This window comes from Tursiops truncatus, chromosome 13, assembly GCF_011762595.2.
Source record: "Tursiops truncatus isolate mTurTru1 chromosome 13, mTurTru1.mat.Y, whole genome shotgun sequence".
Taxonomy (NCBI): Eukaryota; Metazoa; Chordata; class Mammalia; order Artiodactyla; family Delphinidae; genus Tursiops; species Tursiops truncatus.
The window spans coordinates 15,897,660-15,920,950 of record NC_047046.1 but is presented as its reverse complement, the minus strand read 5'-3'; the positions used below and the strand labels follow the sequence as shown (position 1 = coordinate 15,920,950).

General features: G+C 39.0%; 1 protein-coding gene and 1 non-coding gene across 7 annotated transcripts in view; both read right to left on the bottom strand.

Annotated features, from left to right (window-relative positions):
- Positions 1–23,112, bottom strand: part of TMEM116 (transmembrane protein 116) — a 131,303-nt gene extending 108,191 nt beyond the window's left edge. For 2 of the 6 annotated variants that reach the window (XM_019950103.3, XM_019950107.3), the window contains exons 1-4: positions 22,851–23,107; positions 9,036–9,082; positions 8,453–8,516; positions 2,417–2,548 (exon numbers count right to left, since the gene is read on the bottom strand). In XM_019950103.3, coding sequence (XP_019805662.1) covers positions 2,417–2,548; positions 8,453–8,516; positions 9,036–9,082; positions 22,851–22,946 — 339 coding nt within the window. In that variant the 5' untranslated portion in view covers positions 22,947–23,107. The other 4 variants (XM_019950104.3, XM_019950105.3, XM_019950108.3 and 1 more) reach the window with 4 other exon arrangements.
- LOC117307753 (U6 spliceosomal RNA) lies at positions 8,635–8,742 on the bottom strand. Its single transcript, XR_004521632.1, has one exon. It is a non-coding gene; the product is annotated as a U6 spliceosomal RNA (small nuclear RNA).
- Positions 23,113–23,291: the final 179 nt, after the last annotated feature.

Below are 23,291 nucleotides of genomic sequence, written 5' to 3'. Positions count from 1 at the left end.
ATGAATGGATAAAGAAGATGTGGTATATATACACAATGGAATACTACTCAGTCATAAAAAAGAATAAAATAATGCCATTGGCAGCAACGTGGATAGACGTAGAGATTATCTTACTAAATGAAGTAAGTCAGAAGGAGAAAAACAAATACCATATGATACCAAATTTGTGTGGAATCTAAAATGACACAAATGAACTTATTTATGAAAGAGAAATAGACTCACACACATAGAAAACAAACTTATGGCTACCAAAGGGGAAAGGGGGTGGGGGAGGGATAAATTAGGAGTTTGGGAATAGAAGATACAAACTACTGTATATAAAATAGATAAACAACAAGGTCCTACTATATAGCACAGGGAAGTATATTCAATATCCTGTAATAAACCATAATGGAAAAGAATATGAAAAAGAATAGGTATATACATGTATAACTGAATCACTTTGCTGTACAGCAGAAATTAACACAACACTGTCAATCAACTATACTTCAATTTTTAAAAAAGAGAGAACATTGGACAACAACAACAAAAAAGAAAAAAGCCACATAAAATAGTATTTTTTTTCCCTCCAAACTGGCAGAATTAATCAGGAGGAAATGCAACGGGGAATATTAAAAGTTTTACTTTAATCTGGAAGAAACTGGACATTTTTTTCTTTTCTAAAGAATAATTTAGACATTCATTAAGAATTATTTATATAGTATATTCTCCTGAATCTGCCAAGTTAACCCTGAATATCAAAAGGCTGAAGTTTTTTAGCATAATCTCAGTCCCTGAGCTTTATTTATGACATCTGTACCAAGCACCTGTGATTTAAAAAACACTTGATATTACAATAATAACACAATGAATCCTGGCCTAATAAACATCACATAGGTGGTTAAAAAATACACTTTATAGGGTTTCCCTGGTGGCGCAGTGGTTGAGAGTCCGCCTGCTGATGCAGGGGACACAGGTTCGTGCCCTGGTCTGGGAAGATCCCACATGCCGCAGAGCGGCTGGGCCCGTGAGCCATGGCCACTGAGCCTGCACATCCAGAGCCTGTGCTCTGCAACAGGAGAGGCCACAACAGTGAGAGGCCCGCGTACCGCAAAAAAAAAAAAAAAGAATCTGCCTGCCAATGCAGGGGACACGGGTTTGAGCCCTGGTCCGGGAAGATCCCACATGCCACGGAGCAACTAAGCCCGTGTGCCACAACTACTGAGCCTGCATACCACAACTACTGAAGCCCGTGCGCCTAGAGCCTGTCTCCGCAACAAGAGAAGCCATAGCAATGAGAAGCCTGCACACCGCAACGAAGAGTAGCCCCCACTTGACACAGCTAGAGAAATCTTGCGCGCAGCAACGAAGACCCAATGCCAAAATAAATAAATAAATAATTTAAAAAACCCCACACACGGGGGCTTCCCTGGTGGCGCACTGGTTGAGAATCTGCCTGCCAATGCAGGAGAAACGGGTTTGAGCCCTGGTCTGGGAAGATCCCACATGCCGCGGAGCAACTAGGCCCGTGAGCCACAACTACTGAGCCTGCGCGTCTGGAGCTTGTGCTCCACAACAAGAAAGGCCATGACAGTGAGAGGCCCGCACACCACAATGAAGAGTGGCCCCCGCTCGTTGCAACTAGAGAAAACCCACGCACAGAAGCAAAGACCCAACACAGTCAAAAATAAGTAAATAAATTAATTAAAAAACAAAACCCACACACGTGTTTAAAAAAATAAATTTATATAAGATAGCTAACATATTAGTACATGGATTTCATACCACTAACTACATATTAGTATTTTCCTACTACATTGAAACAAATTTCTCCTCTAGTAACAAATCCCAGAGGAAGCATCCAGCAGTGAGTACAGACTGCATATTAACCTCTACTTTTTTCACATCCCAAGTCTCAGAAATATTATATACTGATGGTACTATGTGGGTGAATCCATTGATAAAATCTATGAAAGATATATAACTCATATATAATCATATGTAGTATTTCCAAAAGTTAATTAATGTAATAAAAAACATGCAATAATCTCAAAAGATGTAGAAATATATTCCATTACATGGAAATATGGTCACACTATGTTGAATAATAAAAGCAGATTACCAAAAGTATTAATGTGTTATTTGTTCTAAAATGCATATACCTAAAGAGAAGAAGACTGGAAATATATAATATACATAAAATATTAAAGAATGATTATATCTGGGTGATTTTAATTATCTTTCTGCTTCTCTGAATTTCCCAAATTTTCTGTAATAAATAAGTAGTTTTTTAATGGGGAAAAACAATAAAAGCTATGTTTCAAAGTGTAACAATAAACAAAAGGGTCCTGCTTCCCAGGATGGATTATCTTTGCTTCTTATTTAAATAAGCGTGTGCCTTTCGTACAAGGTACTATGACAATCTAGTAGCACTCACCTGTCCAACTGCTTGCAAGTTATAGCAGACGATGTCCTTATTGGCTGCTGAAGTTCCATAGAGAAGTGCCTCAATGAGCCAGTATATCCCCAGGAGGAGGTCAGAGAAGCTCAGATAAACGAGTGGCCTTATCTGTAAAGGAATAAAATTCATAATTTCAAAAATGATATAGACAGGAGAATGTAACAATTAATTACTTTTATGTTTTACCCTTCTAGTAGAAATCTGGGCATAATTTTTCTGGGGCCTCTGCTATTGGTTGACTGGGGAATATAAAGGAATACTCCAAGTAGGAAGTAATCTGTAATCACAACTATCCCAACTGTTCTGGAACCAGACTATTCATGGAAGTATTAGCATTGGAAATTCTTCCTCAAGGAAAGAGTGAAAAGATGAGAAATTCTGTGATGGAGACATACCACAAATGGGAAATTTTAAGTGCTCTAGCTGCACAGTCAACATCTTCTAACAATAAGAAATGAGGGGCTTCCCTGGTGGCGCAGTGGTTGAGAGTCCACCTGCCGATGCAGGGGACACGGGTTCGTGCCCCAGTCTGGGAAGATCCCACATGCCGCAGAGCAGCTAGGCCTGTGAGCCATGGCCGCTGAGCCTGCGCATCCGGAGCCTGTGCTCTGCAGTGGGAGAGGCCACAACAGTGAGAGGCCCGCATACCGCAAAAAAAAGAAAAGAAAAGAAAAGAAATGAGATTATCACCTGAGTGTTTTAGGATATGGTTGAGAACTCAAAGAAAATGAAAACAGGTTTTTTTTTAATCTTCATAGAGTTTAATTTGATCTAAAAGAAATAGTTGAAAAATTTGCCCACATTCAAATGAAAAATGTCTGTGTCAAAAGACACCATAAAGAAAGTGAAAAGACATGCCACAAAGTGGGAGAAGATATTTGTTAACATATATGACTAACAAAGGACCAGTATCCAAACAATATTAAAAACAAAGCACGGACTTCCCTGGTGGTCCAGTGGTTAAGAATCCGCCTGTCAATGCAGGGGACATGGGTTTGAACCCTGTTCTGGGAAGATCCCACATGCCGCAGAGCAACTAACTACTGAGCCTGTGCTCTAGAGTCCATGAGCCACAACTACTGAGCCCACGTGCCACAACTACTGAAACCCGCACACCTAGAGCTTACGCTCCGCAACAAGAGAAGCCACTGCAATGAGAAGCACGTGCACCACAGTGAAGAGTAGCCCCCGCTCGCCGCAACTAGAGAAAGCCCGCGGGCAGCAACAAAGACCCAGCGTAGCCAAAAATAAATAAATAAATAAAATTTACTTTTTTTTTTTTAATTTACTTTTAAAAAACAAAGCAAACAAAAGCTCTTCAAAGCAATAAGAAAAACCAATAGAAAAAAAATGGACAAAAGATTTGAACAGGTACTTAAGAAATCCAAATGGCTGTAAAAATGTGAAAATATGCCTGACCCCATTAGTAATCAAGGAAATTAAAAAATTAAAACTATAAGGAGAACAAAAGTCAATAAATCAATCAATCTACAATGGGATGAAAATTACACACCCATGGCAAAAATTTTTAAAGTCTGACAATATCAAATATTAACAGGAACATGAAGCAATAGGACATTTCATACACTGCTGGCACAACTATTTGGAAAAAGTCTGGCACTATCTAGGGGATATGAATATCCTATATTCTGTTATTAGGTAAAATCACTAGAGAAATTTTTGCATGTGTGCATCAGAAGACATGTACAAGATTGTTTATAGCAGCACAGATAGATATACTGTGGTATGTTCATAATATAGAATGCTAAGCATCAGTGAAAAAGAAATGAACCAGAGCTGTACACAACGCCATGGACAAATCTCAGAAGTGATACTGAGGGAAAAAAGCAAATCACAAAGCAATACATACCAAAAAATAGTATTATCCCATTTATGTCAAGTTCAAAAATGCAAAACTAAATTGTTTAGGGATATATACATTACTGGTAAAACTATACATAAAAGCCAAGAAATGATTAAGCAAAAATCTGGATAGTGGTTACTGCTAGAGGTGAGGTTGTGATTGGGAAGGAGTACAGTAGGAATGTTTGGGGATATGAGCGATTCCTATTTCTTGTCCCAGGTTTGGTTTATAGTCATCCATTATATAGCACACATGAGTTTTATGCCTTCTAAACCATGGCTGGTATATCTCACAGTAAAAAAGTAAAGTTAAAAATTTTTGGTGCCCCCACCACTGGGCCCACAGGCTGGCCCGGTCCCTGGGATGTGCCCCCCGTGCAAAAAAATTACTAAGTTATCAACAGATACTACCTAATATAAGAACTAATCTCCTCAACTGTACAAAAGGGAATTTTTCTCATACTTTTCTTCCAAATGAGAGGAAAGTTAAGATGCTAATACCTTGCTAATAGGGGTAAATGGTCAAGCTGCTTTGGCTAACACAAACAAAAACAAGTGAAATAATATTTTAAACTGTATTTACTAAATATCAGATACAATTATTTTAACAACATATATCCTTTGCTACAAGGAAGCCTGTTAAGGTTCCAGCCAGGTGGCATATTCCTAGATTTTACTGGTCTATGACCTATCACAAGTTTATAACTGTTAATGGGTGAAAAATTAAAACTGAATACAAAATAAACTCTGGAGCAGAAAGGCGGCCAAGCAGCTTTTGTGAGCAAGAACATAATTATGGTCATTGAGTCAATAAATAGCCTTATATATAGGGAACTGTTGGCCATTAAAACACACCTAAGGTCTTTGGCACAGAAATAAAGGATAAAAAGAGGTTTATATACTTTCACTCATGGTTGGAAAATCATGAGTTCTAGTAACAGGAGATAAAATCAATCAATTAAACAACAAAACTTAACTGAGCACCTAGTATTGAAATTAAAAAAGATTTCACCCCTTCTATGTTTAACAAGATACTGTGTCAAAGGTAATACAGAGAAATGTATGATACAGGTCACGCTTTAAGAAAAATACAAACAATAAAAAATTTTTAAAAAGGGACTTCCCTGGCAGTCTAGTGGTTAAGACTCCGTGCTTCCACTGCAGTGGGCACAGGTTTGATCCCTGGCTGGGGAACTAAGATCCCACATGCTGTGCAGCGCAGCCAAAAATATTTTTTTTAATAAAAAAATTAGGGCTTCCCTGGTGGCACAGTGGTTGAGAGTCCGCCTGCCGATGCAGGGGACACGGGTTCGTGCCCTGGTCCGGGAAGATCCCACGTGCCGTGGAGTGGCTGGGCCCGTGAGCCATGGCCGCTGAGCCTGCGTGTCCGGAGCCTGTGCTCCGCAACGGGAGAGGCCACAACAGTGAGAGGCCCGCATACCGCAAAAAAAATAAATAAATAAAATTTTAAAAATTAAAAAAAAAAATTAAATTAAAATAAATAAAAATACAATCAGCATAGTGCATGGTAATAAGAAGAAAAACCTTAAGACATGATCCTAAATATGAAAGCAAAAACTTTAAATATATTTGTACTTGTCTCATTTAAATCAAGAGCAAAGTAAGGTGCAGGGACGGAATGCATTGTGTGAAAGGCTTTCCCTAAGGAGGTTCTGGGTCCAGGTCTAACCTGGTAAGGTAAAACACCTAAAGCAACTCATATTTATACTCTTCCAAAACCCTGCTTCCTGATATTTCTAGTGAAATCAAGTTACAAAGAATATCGAAAGTGACCTTCACAAGGAAATGAAGTGCACTTCACACAAGTGCAGTAAAGTATATCTGCCTCGTGTTTTTTTTTTTTTTAACACTGGCTGGCCTGGGTTACTTTCTTCTCTCTTAAGGTTGCCTCTCTGAGTTACTCTGAGTTACTGTCTAATCAGCTAGTCCCCTCAAAGATTTCCCATGGATTTCTCCAATTTACTATAATCATTAATTTAATAATTTTTGTCTTTTTCAGATTATGCCTTCCATGTGTTTATGCTGTTAAAAATGTTATTTGATGAAGAAATAAAGGAAAACGGTGGAGCATGGCTGACATTTTTAAGCTGGAAAAATTGGAATCTTCCCTATGCCAAAAAAGCAGAATGTGTAGGAACCACTGAATTAATGATTACTAAGGTCCTTCAGGCTCTGGTTATGTGAAAGGTATGAGAACCGAAGCCAGAGAAATTAAAGGTCACATCCCAGGCCAAACCAGACCCTACATCTTTATAAAGCTCTAACCCACTGTTATGGCAGAGGTCACCCTAGAGCAGTGGTTTTCAACCAGGAGTGACTGCCTCTCTCAGAAGACATTTGGCAGTATTTGAAGATATTTTTGGTTCTCACAACTGGGTGAGGAAGGTTGCTGCTACATCTATTGGGTAAAGTCTGCTAAATATCCTAAGATGCAGGACAGCCACCCATAACAAATAACCATCTAGCCCAAAAGGTCAGTAGTACTGAGAATCTCTGCTTACCTCTCTCCACAACGTAACTTATACTTTATTAACTTAACCACATCTGAACTCAAATTTCAACAAACATTCAGGAAAGAAACATTAGGGAACTCCACATCACAGGAAGATGTGTGGCCTAAGATTACTTTGGCAGGCAATTGACAATACAGTATCAAGACTTCTACTTTCTAGTTTTACTTACATAGTCACATTCTACCTCTGAAATTCAAAATTCTCTTTTCATTAGACATTATATTTCAGTGGTTTAAAAGTGTATGTGAGGGACTTCCCTGGTGGCGCAGTGGTTAGGAGTCTGCCTGCCACTGCGGGGGACGCGGGTTCGAGCCCTGGCCCCGGAGGATCCCACATGCTGCGGAGCAGCTGAGCCCGTGCCACAACTGCTGAGCAGCCCCTGCTCGCCATAACTAGAGAAAGCCCGCACATAGCAACGAAGACCCAATGCAGCCAAGGATAAATAAATAAAAATAAATTTAAAAAAAAAAAGTGTATGTGAGAAGCAGCTTTGGAACAAGACAAGTCTGCCTCAACTTCTAGCTCTAACACTTACTAGCTATGAGACCTTAGCCATAGCTAAGCTAAATGTGTCATTTTCCACTTTACAAAAGCTCTCTCATACATGTCCTAAACCACATTTTGCTTAATTTTGTGCCACTTGGCCTGATTAGAAAAACAGTTTTGTTACATTTTTCTTAAAATCTTTTTTTTTTGGGGGGGAGCACACCATGCAGCTTGTGGGACCAGGGATTGAACCTGGGCCCAGCAGTGAAAGCCCAGAATCCTAACCACTAGGTCACCAGAGAACTCCCTGATTGATTTTTTTTTTAATACCTTAAGTATATACTATTTTTATTTGTCAATTATACCTCAATAAAAGGAAGCGTTTTTTTTTTTTTTTTGCTGTACACAGGCCTCTCACTGTTGTGGCCTCTCCCGTTGCGGAGCACAGGCTCCGGACGTGCAGGCTCAGCGGCCATGGCTCACGGGCCCAGCCACTCCGCGGCATGTGGGATCCTCCCGGACCAGGGCTACGAACCCGCGTCCCCTGCATCGGCAGGCAGACTCTCAACCACTGCGCCACGAGGGAGGCCCAAGGAAGCTTTCTGACTTGACTTTTTTGGTATGAATAGTTTTACATAGGATGTATTTTTGTTCTATTTTCACCACTAAATTGTAATTGCCTAGAAAGCCAGAACAGCAAAATAAATACCTTTTGTATAGCAGTGTTTGAACTATTTCCAGCCCCACCAGCAATTTTACCAAGATATGAACATCAGAAAACTCACCTCTAGGCAGGACCCTACCATGCTTAGAATGAATATAGGCTTCAAACAATACTGTGTTTCTTTGACTTTAATAATTAATGCATACCCCCCAAAAATCTACATTTATCCACTAATCCACATTTAGTCAATTCCTCAGTATTCAAAATTATAATTAAAATAACTACCTAAAAGAAAAGGGAGACCTTTGGGGCAATGTCTAAAATATCTCAATGTATTATATCAAAACGACAAATTTACAAGCAATTCATAGCATTATTCCATCATTTATAGGGGACACCTTTCTTTTTTATTTCAAAGGCTAAGTCACAAAAAATTCAAATCCAACACAGAAAGAGACTGCTCACCTCTGGAGATTTCTGTATGTTCTGGAATACAGCATAGGCAATAAGTGAACTTGAACCTATAACACTGGCAGAGATAAAAGACTATCATTAAACAGGACAATTGGGGCTCCTTTGTTTTTGCTACTTTTTTTTACAGCTTTATTGACATATAATTGATGTAAAATAAACTGCACAAATGTTTTAAAAATATGGAATGCTTCACGAATTTGTGTGTCATCCTTAAGCAGAGGCTATGCTAATCTTCTCTGTATCATTACAATTTTTAGTATATGTGCTACTAAAGTGAGCACTTCACAACTGATTTTGCAAATCAATCCTGTTGACCAAATTGTCCTTTGATTTTCAGATGTTACCCTTCAATCTGTTTTTTTTGTTATTATTGTTGTTGATGTTATTACATTTTATTAATCAGATAATGTCAACATGGTAAAGAACAGCATTTCTAACTAATGAGTAAAAGCAAATCCCCAGGGAAAAAATATATATATAGAGACACTTCAGAATTCTCCAGTTTTGCTTGTCTCCAGTTTTGCTAGTTGTACTAGTTCAAACAGTCACATTACATGAGGTTAAATAAACTTACCTCAGAGTAGCCATAACAAACTGTATCCACTGTATTGCAGGAAATAACTAAATAAAAGAGAAAGTAAGAATAAAATTAAGCCTTTTAAATTTAATATTCAACCTTTCTCTAATTTCACTGTTTGTTAACTATCTGTGCAAAGCACAAACTCTTCAGTGCCTAATCAAAACACACTACAAGTCTGAGAATGAGTAAAAAGGGTGAATAGGCCCCTGGAAAGCCAGGGTGGCTCCTTTCTTCCTCCCTTATTGCTACATTGCTGGGAAACAGTAAGATAAAAAGAACTGACAGGTGGATAGAAAATGACTGAAGGAAAAAAAGACAGTTGTATGAGAAAATTAATAAAGGGAAGAATAAAATGGAAAAGAGGTAGAAAAAGTTAAATTTTAAGAGAGAACAGACAGATATGTGGAAAGAATGGGTAACAGTAAAGGCAAACAAATACTAAATAAAGTTAACTGACAGAGAGCTAGACAGACAGAAAAAACAGAATAGTAAGCAACAGGGGAAAAGGAAGAAGAAAAGTTAGTATGGAAAGAGATGCTGTGAGTGAAAAATACAGAACAGGGAGGAAGGAAGGGGGATCGAAAAACGAAGAGAGGGGCTGCTTCTAGTCTCACCAAGTTCCAATTATCCTCCAAAATGCTAGCCTCCAGTAGGCAGGCCATACGGACTTCAGCCTCAGCTAAATTCAAGCAGCCTGATCCTTCCTGGTCAGGTTCTGAATCCCAAGCAGTAAACAGGTAGCTCCACCCTTAACCCAGCTGGGCTCCTCCCTACCCAATCCTGCCCCCGAATCTTGAGGGCAAGGAGAGAAAGTAGCGACAAGTGGAGGAGAAAGCCAAGCAGAAAGAACAAAAATAGAAAGAGCAGGTGACAAGGAAACAAAGTTCTAAAAAGCATTAGGCATTGTAAAAAGGGGCAAGATGTAGGACTAATAAAAAGTACAGAGAATGAGTTACCATGAAAAGGTAAATAGAGCTGCAAGAGAGAAATAGAATAGAAAAAAGGGAGAGAAGAATAGGGAAGAAGGGAGGTCTGTTTGAAACCTGTCCTGTTTAGGGACAGAAGCCTGTGTTGGGGAAGACAGACTATATATTTACTCAATCAGTAAGTTTTTAGTAATATCTGGAAAAGGTGTGAAGAGAAAGCGTTATTAATGTCTCATAATACGAATGTTTTCTTAAATATTCTGTACCAAAATTCCCACCATAAATATAATAAATGTAATATTATATATTTGTAATATTATATTTGTAGTAATATTACATTTATAAATGTAAATATATTACTCAATTATACAATTCATTGAATATGCTTATGTTTATATATCAACTTTGTGTAAAATGCTGTGTTATGTTAAATATAAAGACAAAAAAGATCAGACCCAGACTTCCAGGAGCTTATAATATAGTAGGAAAAACAGCTTGAATACCAAATCTCAAATAATCTGTACACAAAAATAATATACACTGATTGGCATTTGAACATTATTTGGAAGAACTGATAAAATTTGGACAAAAACTGGGGGAAGGAGAAAGCAGAAGGAAGAAGGTTTCATTTACATAACCATTTATCTTTCATCTAACCATACACTCATACATTTTACAAATATTTATTGATAACATAAATTAGATCATTTGCATGGCTTGAGTAATTTAAATATATTATTCATTTATTCATATGAAATTAAGAATATCATGTGCAGTGGAATACAGGACATTGTTAAGTAGAGGTAGGCTCTAATCACTTTGCTTACATTATTAGATAAACAAATTAAAATACCAGTATATTTCTGGATCAGAAATCCCTACCATAAAATCTTAGGGAGTCTTTTGAGGCCTCTAATCATGTGTCTATCTAATAAGGGTGAGGGGACTAATGACAGTCTCACCAAGTGATAAGAGAATGCTTTTGGACAAAGGACTCTTGTCTCAGTCAAGAACAAATCTCAGATTGTTCAGAGAACAACCATAGCAAATCAGTCTGCTGCTCTTGACAAGAGAACTTTTCTCTTTTGGCATCTATTCTAAAATGTCTTATGCCACCAACCAACATTTGGGGGTTTACTTTTCTATTTTTCTCTCTAAATTAAGCCCCTCCCTTCTGTATATTTAGCACTGTTCCCCTTTGAAGTGTCTTTGGAATCATAATTCTCCCATTTCCTTTTCTACAAGGGCTAACCCAAGCCCAAATGATGAACTGGGTGAAATTTATTTTCAGTTTTGTCTTTTCTTTTTACTTAGCTCCTTAGCAAGCTCAAACACATCTCAGTTCTCAATGTAATGGGCTACTACTATATATTACATATCAATTTCAGTTAACAGATATTCATTAAACTTCTACCATGAGCAAGTTACTGCAGTGGATACAAAGTCAAGAAAAACACCTACGTAGTAAAGTATTTTAATTTAAGTAAAAATAGTACTTAAAGAAAATTTCTAGTAATAATAGCTACCAATTATCAAGTGCTTTCTCTGTAAGCATTTTAATCCTCAACACAACCTTTGAGGTAAGAAGTATTATTCTTATTTAACAGATGAAGAAACTGAGGCTTAAAGAAGTTGTGTCATTTTCCCTCTGGTTACAGAATTATCAAGTGGTAACACCAACATTCAAACTCAGTCAGTCTGATCATAGTTCTCACTCTTAACACATACAGTACTCTTAACAGGAAACTGGTCAATGGGAAAACAGGGAAAGGTAATTTAAAAAATTAATGGGACATCAAAAGAATTATTAGGCAATTGCTTCTTAGATATGACAACAAAAGCACAAACAACAAAAGAAAAAAATAGATAAATTGGTTTTCTTCAAAATTAGAAACTCTACTGCTTCAAAGGATACCATCAAGAAAGTAAAAAAGAAAACCCGCAGAATAGGAGAAAGTATTTGTAAACCATATATCTAATAAGGGGCTTTTATGTAGAATATATAAAGAATTCCTACAACTCAATAACACAACCCAATTTAAAAATGGGCAAAGGTTTGTTTTTTCGTTTTTTGTTTTTTTGGCTGCACCTCACGGCTTGTGGGATCTTAGCTCCCCAACCAGGGATCGAACCCGGGCCCTGGCAGTGAAAGCATCAAACCCTAACCCCTGGACTGCAAGGGAATTCTCGGGCAAAGGTTTTAAATTAGAGATTTCTCCCCAAAATAATACGAATAATTAATACACATGAAAAGATGATCAACATCATAAGCCACCAGGGAAATACAAATTAAAATCACGAGATGACATTTCACACCTACTAGGATGGCTATAATAAAAAGACAATAGCAAGTGAATGTTGAGAAATAGGAAACCTCATACACTGCTGTGGAAATATAACATATTGCAGCCACTGGTCAGGGAACTAAGATCCCACATGCTGCGGGGCAACTAAGTCCATGCGCCACAACTACTGAGCTTGTGCGCCTCAACTACAGAGCCCACGTGCTCTGGAGCCTGCGCCACAACTAGAGAAGAGAAAACCCGCACACCACAACTCGAGAGAAGCCAGCGTGCCGCAACAAACAGCTCACATGTCGCAATGAGCGCCACAACGAAAGATCCCACATGCTGCAAGGAAGATCCCACGTACCGCAACAAAGATCCAACGCAGCCAAATAAATAAATAAATTAATTAATTTTTAAAAATGTCCCAAACAGGCAGTTTACAGTGACAGAAAGTAGATTAGTGTTGCCTAGAGCTAGAAAGGTAGTTTGGGAGGGAATGGGGAGTGACTGCTAATGGGCACAGGCTTTCTTTTTAGGATAATAAAAATATTCTAAAATTAGATAATGGTGTTGGTTGTACAATTCTACGAATATACTGGAAACCACTGAATTGTACACTTTAAAAGGATGAATTGTACGGTACGTAAATTATATCTTAATAAAGCTGTTATCCAAAAAAATGACGTTTGGGACAAAAGCAAGGAAGGATATATCCCATTGCTGAAACTCATGGTATAGTGATTAATGGATAACATGTTTCTGTCTCTCCTACTGAAAAGAATAATATTTAGAATAAAAAGTGTAAAACATTGTAAGAGGGAACTGAAGATAAAGATTGTAAGAGAGCATCTGACTGCTCTAAATGAATACAGTATTCCTGGCCTGGACAAATTACACTCCAGGGCTTTGGTAAAACTTGCAGGTTAACCCAATAAACCATTGAATGAAATCTGAGAGTTCGTGTAAAACTGGAAAAATTGCTAGAAATTGCTAGAAGTTGTAGAAATTGTAGAAAGCTGTTGATAACTAAAAATTTTTTATAAGGAGAAAGGATAGTAGAATCTGCAAAGATCTTAGTATTTATCTCAGACAAGATTCTAGAATGAACTATCCAAAAGATGTGTTTTTATCAATTTATTTATCATTGGCTACATTGGGCCTTTGTTGTTGGGTCTTACTTGCTGCACACGGGCTTTCTCTAGTTGTGGCAAGTGGGGGCTACTCTTCGATGCAGTGCACAGGTTTCTCATTGCAGTGGCTTCTCTTGTTGCAGAGCTTGGGCTCTAGGCGTGCGGGCTTCAGAAGTTGTGGCACATGGGCTCTGTAGTTGTGGCTTGCGGGCTCTAGAGCACAGGCTCAACAGTTGTGGCACACGGGCTTAGTTGCTCCACAGCATTTCGGATCTTCCTGGACCAGGGCTCAAACCCGTGTCCCCTGCATTGGCAGGCAGATTCTTAACCAGTGTGCCACCAGGGAAGTCCCAAGATGTGTTTTTAAAGAATTAGAAAAAAGTAACCATTAATTCAACATGGATTTATAAAAAAAATCATGCCAGACTAACCCCATTCTCTTTTTGGACAGAATTACTAGACACAGTGTATACGGTATTTTGACAAAACATTTTGTGAGAAATTTCATGATATAAAAATACGAAAATATATTGGGAATTCCCTGGTGGTCCAGTGGTTGGGACTCAGCACTTTCACTACTGGGGCCCAGATTCGATTCCTGGTCGGGGAACTAGGATCCCGTAGGCCGAGCAGTGTGGCCAAAAGAAAAAAAGAAAGAAAGAAAAGAAAAGAAAATGTAGACCAAGTAGAAGCACAATTAAGGGCATTTCTAAATAAACCTAAGGTAGTGCTAACTAATTGATAAATATCAACTTAAAAATGGCTTCTAAAAAAATAATGGCTTCTAGTGGAGTGAACCAGAATTCTGACTTGACACTGTTCTGTAAAACATTTTCATCAATAACTTGAAAGAAAATACAGTGAGCATATTTATCAAATATGTGTGTTACTTATCTATTGCATCATAACAAATGTCCACAAATTTAGCAGCTTAAAACACACGTATTATCTCACAGCATCTGTGAGTTAGGAGTTCAAGAATAGCTTAGTTGGGTCTTCTGCTTCAGTGTCTCTCACAAGGTTATGACCAAGATGTTGACCAGGGCTGGGTCTCGTCTGAAGGCTCAAATGGAGAAGGATCTGCTTCCAAGTTCATACAGTTGTTGGCCTAATTCAGTTCCTTGAGGGTTGTGGGCCTGAGGGCCTCAGTTCCTAACTAACTCTTGGTGCAAGGCTACACTCAGGTCTTTGCCATGTGGACTTCTGCAAGATGACCTCCTAGCGACATGGAAGTCTCAATCTTATGTAAGCAAATGACTGAAGTGACATCCCATCACCTTTCCTGTATTCTATTCATCATAGATCTTGCCAACACTCAAGGGGAGAGGATTACACAACAGTGTGAATACCAAGAGGCAGGCATCATTGGGGGCTATCTTAGTGTCTGCCCACCACTGTGTGTTTATCCAACATGTCAAATACTTTTCCAATTCAGATAATTTGCAATAGCTCTTCCCTCTCTGGAATGCTCTTCCCCCAGATAATCACATGACTAGCTCCTTCTCATCCTTCAAGCATCAGGTCAAATGTCGTCACCTCAGAGATGGAACATTTATTTAAATTCCAAAATAACTTGTTTGTTTGTGTGCCTATTTCTCCTTACTAGACTGTAACTTCCTTGGGGCCAGGCAACTTATCTGTCTCATTAACCTCAATATCTCTAGTGCCTAAAAGTGACTAAAATAGGCATTCAGTATTTATTGAATGAATGTACCAAAGTTGTGAGGGATAGATCTTATACTTTAGAATAATGAGTTTTATTTAATAATGTAATAATATAAAAGTTAATAGAAATAAATGCAACTATACTGCACTTGGGTCTAAAATATCAACTGGACAGAGATTAGGATGAAATGGTAACCCAATCCCATTTACCATCACATCAAAAAGAATAAAATACCTAGGAATAAACCTATCTAAGGAGGCAAATGACTTGTACTCTGAAAACTAAGACACTGATGAAAGATATCGAAGATGATACAAACAGATGGAAAGTTGTACCATGTTCTTGGATTGCAGGAATCAATACTGTTAAAATAAGCATACTACCCAAGGCAATCTACAGATTCAGTGCAATCCCTATCAAATTACCAATGGCATTTTTCACAGAACTAGAACAAATTTTTTTTAATTTGTATGGAAATACAAAAGACCCCAAATAGCCAAAACAATCTTGAGAAAGAAAAACTAAGCTGGAGGAATCATGCTCCCTGACTTCAGACTATATTACAAAGCTACCATCATCAAAACAATATGGAACAAAAAAGACACACTGATCAATGGAACAGGACACAAAGACCAGAAATAAACGCATGCACTTATGGGCAATTAATCTATGACAAAGGAGGCAAGAATATACAATGGAGAAAAGACAGTTTCTTCAATAAGTGGTGTTGGGAAAACTGGACAGCTACATGTAAATCAATGAAATTAGAATATTCTCTAACACCATACACAAAAGTAAATTCAAAATGGATTAAAGACCTAAATGTAAGACTAGATACTACAAATGCTGGAGACAGTGTGGAGGAAAAGGAATCTTCCTACACTGTTGGTGGGAATGTAAATTGGTGCAGCCACTATGGGGAACAGTATGGAGGTTCCTTAAAAAACTAAAAATAGAGTTACCATATGATCTAGGAATTCCACTCCTGGGCACATATCCAGAGAAAACTCTAATTCGAAAAGATACATGTACCACAATGTTCATAGCAGTGCTGTTTACAATAGTCAAGACATGGAAGCAACCTAAATGTTCATCAAGGGATGAATGGATAAAGAAGATGTGGTATATGTATACAATGGAGTATTAGCCATAAAAAAGAATGAAATAATGCCATTTGCAGCAACATAGATGGACCTAGAGACTATCACACTAAGTGAAGTCAGACAAAGACAAATATATGATACCACTTTTATATGAAATCTCAAAAAATGATACAGGGACTTCCCTGGCGGTCCAGTGGTTAAGACTCCATGCATCCACTGCAGGGGGCATGGGTTTAATCCCTGGTTGGGGACTAAGATCCCACATGACGTGACGTGCAGCCAAAAAAAAAAAAAAAATACAAATGAATTTATTTACGAAACAGAATTACACAGACATAGAAAACAAATTTATGGTTACCAAAGTAGAGAGAGGGGAGAGGGATAAATTAGGAGTTTGGGATTAACATATACACACTACTATATATAAAATAGGTAAACAACAATGTCCTACTGTATAGCACAGGGAACTATATTTAATATCCTGTAATAATCTATAATGGGAAAGAATCTGAAAAAGAATCACTTTGTTGTATACCTGAAACTAACACAACATTGTAAATCAACTATACTTCAATAAGAAGAGAGCAAAATTTTTTTAGAAAAGAAAAAGTTAGCAACATTTTACTTTAAAAATCTAGAGTCATTCTATCCAATAAATATGTAATGTGAGCCATATATGTAACTTAAAAGTTTCTAAAAAACTTTTAAAAAAGTAAACAGAAACAGGTAAAATTAATTTTAATAATATATTTTATTAACCCAAATATTTAAAATTTTGTCATTTCAACATATAATCAATATAAAAATCACTGCAATATTTCACTTTCTTAATTTTGTACTTTGTAATTCAGGGTGTATTTTACACTTATGTCTCAATTCCTGTTAGCCACATTTCAAGAGCTCAGTAGCTACATGTAAATTTATTTATTTATTTATTTATTTCTGCATTGGGTCTTCATTTCTGTGCACAGGCCTCCTCTAGTTGTGGCGAGCGGGGGCTACTCTTTGTTGCGGTGCGCAGGCTTCTCATTGTGGTGGCTCCTTTTGTGGCAGACCACAGGCTCTAGGCCCGTGGGCTTCAGTATTTGTGGCATGTGGGCTCAGTAGTTGTGGCTCACAGGCTCTAGAGCGCAGGCTCAGTAGTGGCACATGGGCTTAGCTGCTCCGCGGCGGCTAAGATCCTGGGAAGATCCTGGGATCTTCCTGGACCACGGCTTGACCCATGTCCACTGCATTGGCAGGCAGGTTCTTAACCACTGTCCCACCAGGAAAGTCCTACATGTAATATTATAAGTGGCATTTTTATTTACAACTAGGTTGTAGGGGCTCTTGCATTTGAATTTTATCCTGCAGAGGTGCCGTTATAAACTTTTGAGCAAATAAATGACATGACATAATTACCATATAACTCGTCCTTAGTGAGTATGTAGTATATGCCAGGCCCTATTCTAAATGCTTCCTATACATTAATTTAATCCATTCACAATCCTATGAAGCAAGTATTATTATTATCCTTTTACATGATACTATCATGAGTAACATGTTGGCAGTGTGCAGGATAGATTAAAAAGGGAAGAGACTGGCAAGAATTAGGTTATTTTTATTTACTTATTTACATCCCACTTTGACCTAGATAGTATTTCAGGTGGCTTATGACAGTGTATAAGATAAGACAAAACAACATGAATTGAACATGGGACAAAAGGAGAAAGAAAAACATCTCTGCTGAAATGATCTGATCCCTGGATGTTAAAATCTCTATGCATTTTTTTAATGTTACTTTATTGAAAAAACAATATTGAAATAAGAGAAATCTAAAGTAAAAAGTTTGCTGCAATCTCATCTAGTCAAAATGAGTTTTACTTTTGTTACTTTAAGTCTTTGTCCTTATGCATATTCAATTTTTACATGTTTGTAGCAATTCTATAGCTAGTATTTTATATTCTACATTTTTGCTCAACATTATTCCATAATAACCTTTTTTCCTTTTATTAGAGTCTTATTTTCTTTCTCTCCACTCCCCTGAACTGTAACCAATGCAAAAAGCCTGGTATATTTCTCTACATCATTCTCTGTTCTTATTAAAACACACCCAAATATATATATATACATATATATATATATATATATATATATATATATATATATATATACTTCTATACACACACACACACACACACACATATACAGAGGTTGTTGCAGTGGTATGGTAGGTTTTTTAAAATGGGATCATATATTTCTGTATACATTGCTGTTCTCACCTGTTATTTCAAGGATATCTCTCCACTTTAATATAAATAGTTCTAATCAATTTTGATAGCTGTATAGTATTCCACATAAGAAAATTTATCCAACAATTCCTCTCGTGATGGACATGTAGCCTTTTTTCAGGTTTTGTTTTTAATTTCCTTTATTTATTTTTCATTCTGCAAACAATTCTGTGGTAAACATCCCTACATCCCCGCATATATAATCTCCTTCTTTGCTGATGTTTTTATTACTAAAAGACAGATTCCAGAATGGAACTCTTTTTGTTCCTCAAGTATTTCAAGCTCTTTTTCATTCTGTATTATTTTATTGGTCACACCATGCAGCTTGGGGGATCTTAGTTCCCCCACTACAGATCGAATCCAGGCCCCCAGCAATGGAACCACAGAGTCCTAACCACTGGACCGCCAGGGAATTCCCTCTTTCTCATTCTAGAACCTTTGCACATACTAGGTTTTTTTCCTAAAATGCTTCCTAACATAGTAATGTGTAATTTAAATTTATTTATATAATTATTTAATGTTTGTTTCATCAATCAAGGGTAAGTTCCTTGAGAGCTGAATCCCATTCATGCTTTAGGTCTTATATCAGCTCAAATATAATTGTTTGTAGAGGTTTTCCATGCACCTCAATGCAAATTTATTCCCCCTATCATATTCTTTCATAAGCCCTCAACTTTTCTTTCTTAGAAATCATCACAATTTGTAATTATATATTTATTTGTATACTTATTTAATGTTGGTCTCTCCTCTAGGACTGCAGGGAGCACATCTATTTTGTTCACCAGTGTAACCCTTGCCTCCAGAAGTGTATGTGGTGTGTAAAAGATGTTCAGTAAATAGTTATTAAACATTGAAAGCTTCTTGGGACTTCCCTGGTGGTCCAGTGGTTAAGAATCTGCCTTCCAATGCAGGGGACACAAGTTCGATCTGTGCTTGGGGAACTAAGATCCCACACGCCATGGGGCAACTAAGCCCGCTCACCGCAACTACTGAGCCCGCATGCTCTAGAGCCCGCACGCCACAACCAGAGAGCCTGAGCGCTCTGAAGCCCACACGCCGGAACTAGAGAGAAGCCCACAGGCGGCGATGAAGAGCCCGCATGCTGCAACAAAAGACCCCACGTGCCGCAACTGAGACCCAATACAGCCAAATAAATAAATAAAATATATTTTTAATTGGTATGATGTGAATAATCCTGCTATTAAAAAATATTGAAAGCTTCTTAAAGGAGGATGGGCTTGGAGAAAATCATACTGTGGAGTAAATTTTCCTTCTATAACAATTTTTTAATGTGAAATCTGCTTTAAGTGTTCATTAAGACATCTATGTCAAAAAAACTAGTGTTAATATCACCAAAACCTTGCAGGGGAAAAGCAATTAGCTCTAAGGGATGGGATAGCTCCAAAGTACAATATGTGATCTAAGAAGGGAATGCAGCAAGGACCAGTGGAATTTTGAGAGACAGCTATGGAATAGTTCCTCTTTCATTGACTTGATTCATTTATTCACAGCACAAGAATGTACTGAGCATCTACCATGTGCCAGACACTGTTCTAGGTGCTGGGGATATAACAGTGAACCAAAAAGACAAAACAAAAATAAAAACAAAAACAAACCCATCCCTCACGGGAAACAGATACTTAGAAAAATAAGCAGGGACTTCTTTAAGTGGTCCAGTGGTTAAGAATCCGCCTTCCAACGCAGGGGACGCAGGTTCAATCCCTGGTCGGGGAACTAAGATCCCACATGCCGTGGGACAACTAAGCCCATGCGCTCTGGAGCCCGTGCACCACAACTAGAGAGCCCATGCGCCAAAACTACTGACCCGCATGCCCTGGAGCCCACAGCCCACAACTAGACAGAAGCCCGCACGCCGCAACGAAGAACCCACGTACCGCCACGAAAGATCCCGTGTGCCACAACTAAGACCCAATGCAACCAAATTAATTAATTTTAAAAAAGAAAATAAGCAAATTATACAGTATGTTAAGCTGAAGAGTGCTATGGAGAAAATAATAACAGAGAGAAGGGAGATGGAAAGCAGGAAGGTATCAGGGAGGAGCAATTTTTTTTTAAGTATGGTCAGGGTAGATCTTAGGAAGCTGACACTGGGTCAAAGACTTGAAGGAAATGAAGGAGCCGGCCATATGAATATCTTGAAGAAAAGTGTTCTAGAGGGAGAAAGCCAGCACAAAGGCTCTGAGGCAGGAACATGCCTTGTGTATATGAGAAATAAAAGATGTCAGTGCGACTGGGGGCTCACCAGCTTGATGATGTTAGAAAAAAAGATGGGAGAATTTATGTATTAGTTGTCTTAGCAGACCATGCCATTTTCCTTCTCCCTTACTCCAGCTGCTACATTGAGTCATATGCACACTCAAGTAACATACCTTGTCATCTCCTCCTTCCTACCTCACCCAGGTGAGCCTTTTGATTTTCCACAACAGAGTCAAGTGTGGGATTTTATGACTTCCTAAATATGGAGAGTTTTACTTGGCTTATTTGTGTAGATTGTTGTTGTCAAGGTCCTGAAGCCAAGAATCTAATTATACCATGAGGTAACTGACTGGGACCAGGGCACTATTAAAAGGCAGCATTAAGATAATTACTGCACTTTTGCAATTCATAACAAAAGTACCAATATTTCCCTTCCCTCTCCAACCAATCCACCTCTTGCACTTTTCTCAAAACCTACTTCTAAACTAATCATGACTAAAAAGTCACTCCTGATCAATCATAGTAACTACTGTAGATGTACTCAATGCATTTATATACTCAGAAGTGGATACTAGCTCCTTATTGACTACAGGACAAAATAGCAATTTCCTAATTTGATTTTCAAGATTCTCCCCTACCTGGGCTTAAAACTGTCTTACTATCTACTGTTTTGAGAACTCCCTCAAGCAAGCCGGTCATTCCCCAAAACATCATGCTCATTTCCACTTCTGCTCTTTTTTCACTTGTTCTCCACCTAAAATGTTCTCCGTTTCCACCTCCTACATGAAGCTTTCTTTAACCACCTTAGCTCACAGTAATTATCCCTTCTTCTAACTTCTATTCATTTGTCTATGTGGTGCATTTTCTTTAATAATTTATTAGGGCAAACTCAAAATAAATTTTTCTGAACCTTCCCAACACACACACACACTGGACTCTCTCAAAATTTCTATCTAAACTGGCTGCCCAGGATTGGCGATTATCTTTGATGACTACTTTATACATACATACATACCTACACACACATTTATTGGACACATGCAATGGTTAACTTGGTGCTAAGCCCCTTATTATGCATTATATAATTTATTCTCTTACAAGCATATCCATTTGTTCAAGTCTTGTGAATTCTACCCTATAAAAGTTTCTCAATTCCAACCTCACCTTTTCATCTTTCTATTAGGTCCTATTACAGGACCTTAATCTCTCCCACCAAGACTATTGCAGTGAACCTCCCTGACCTCAGCTTTCTCCATTCCAATGCATCCCTTTTATTCCCGAGTGACAGCAAATCTAACGTCACTCTCCTAGCTACAGCCTCTGGTGGCTCCAAACCCTTTAGCTTGATAAGACCCTTTACAACGTGCCCATTTAACTTTACAGATTCATCATGCTTTCCCCCTTGCTAGAAATATCCTTTGGTGTTTGCCCTGCAAACACCTCCTCTTCTCTCAAGATCCAGTTCAAAAGTCATCTCCCGTCTATAACTTTCCCTGACATTCCTGAGCAGGGCTGACTGAATCTCCATTTGTGCTTTCACGAGACTGTAATATAGTCTTATTTTCTACCGATTACACTATAATGGTTATATTGCTCTTCCCACGTCTCCTTCCACCACTGAGTTTGTTCAGTACATTGCTATCTCTTTCCTCTTGACTCTGTATTACCGCAGGCAAAAACCAGGATCTGGTGTAAACTATCCTGAACAAACACCTGTTGAAGAGAATTACTAGGATTTAAAAAATATATATCTTCAGGGCTTCCCTGGCGGCGCAGTGGTTGGGAGTCTGCCTTTCGATGCAGGGGATGCGGGTTCGTGCCCCCCGGACCCCACATGCCGCGGGGCGGCTGGGCCCGTGAGCCATGGCCGCTGGGCCTGCGCGTCCGGAGCCTGTGCTCCGCGGCGGGAGAGGCCGCAGCGGTGAGAGGCCCGCGTACTGCAAAAAAAAAAAAAAATCTTCAGAGAGCCCAGGACACAGCTCGACGGGTACTCAGCTTTCAGGGAAGCCTGTTTTTATAGGAGCCTGGAGCCTCCCTGGTGAGGCACTCACCACAGAGTAGGTCTCATATCCGACTGGGAAGCGGCAGGAGTGGCCCTGACTGCCATACTGACGAATAGCTGAGTCTCACTTACCACCTCGGGTCGTGGCTAAGGGAGGGAGAGGAGTATGACTGAGGGGTAGTAGCACAGTCAGACTGACAGACTAACCGAAGGTAGCAACAGGTCCCAACCGACTGCCTGACGGACCAAAGGCAGGAAGAAATGACGGCTGGCCTCGTCATCTTCGAAAAAGAGGATAGCCATCGAAGAGCTGCAAGGACGCCAAGCACGCGCTTCACGCCGCGGCTCACGCGGAGAAGGACGGGAAAAGAGCAGGCTGGTAGCAAGCCTCGCTGAGTGCGCGTGCGCGGCAGTCTCTCCTTCCTCCTCTTCTTCCTCCCCTCCCCCAGCCTCGCCGGCACTGCCGTCCAACCCCCACACTGCCACGCGGCCAGGCCCGCTCTCCCTAGGCCTGCTGGGGCTTCGCCGAGTGCGCACGCGCGGCAGCTCCATTTCCCCGCCCCTCACGTGGCTCCTCCCTCTCACCACGCCGGCCTGGCTGTACACGTGAGCGCACCCGTGCCCGCCTTCCTAGCCACGTGACTCCCG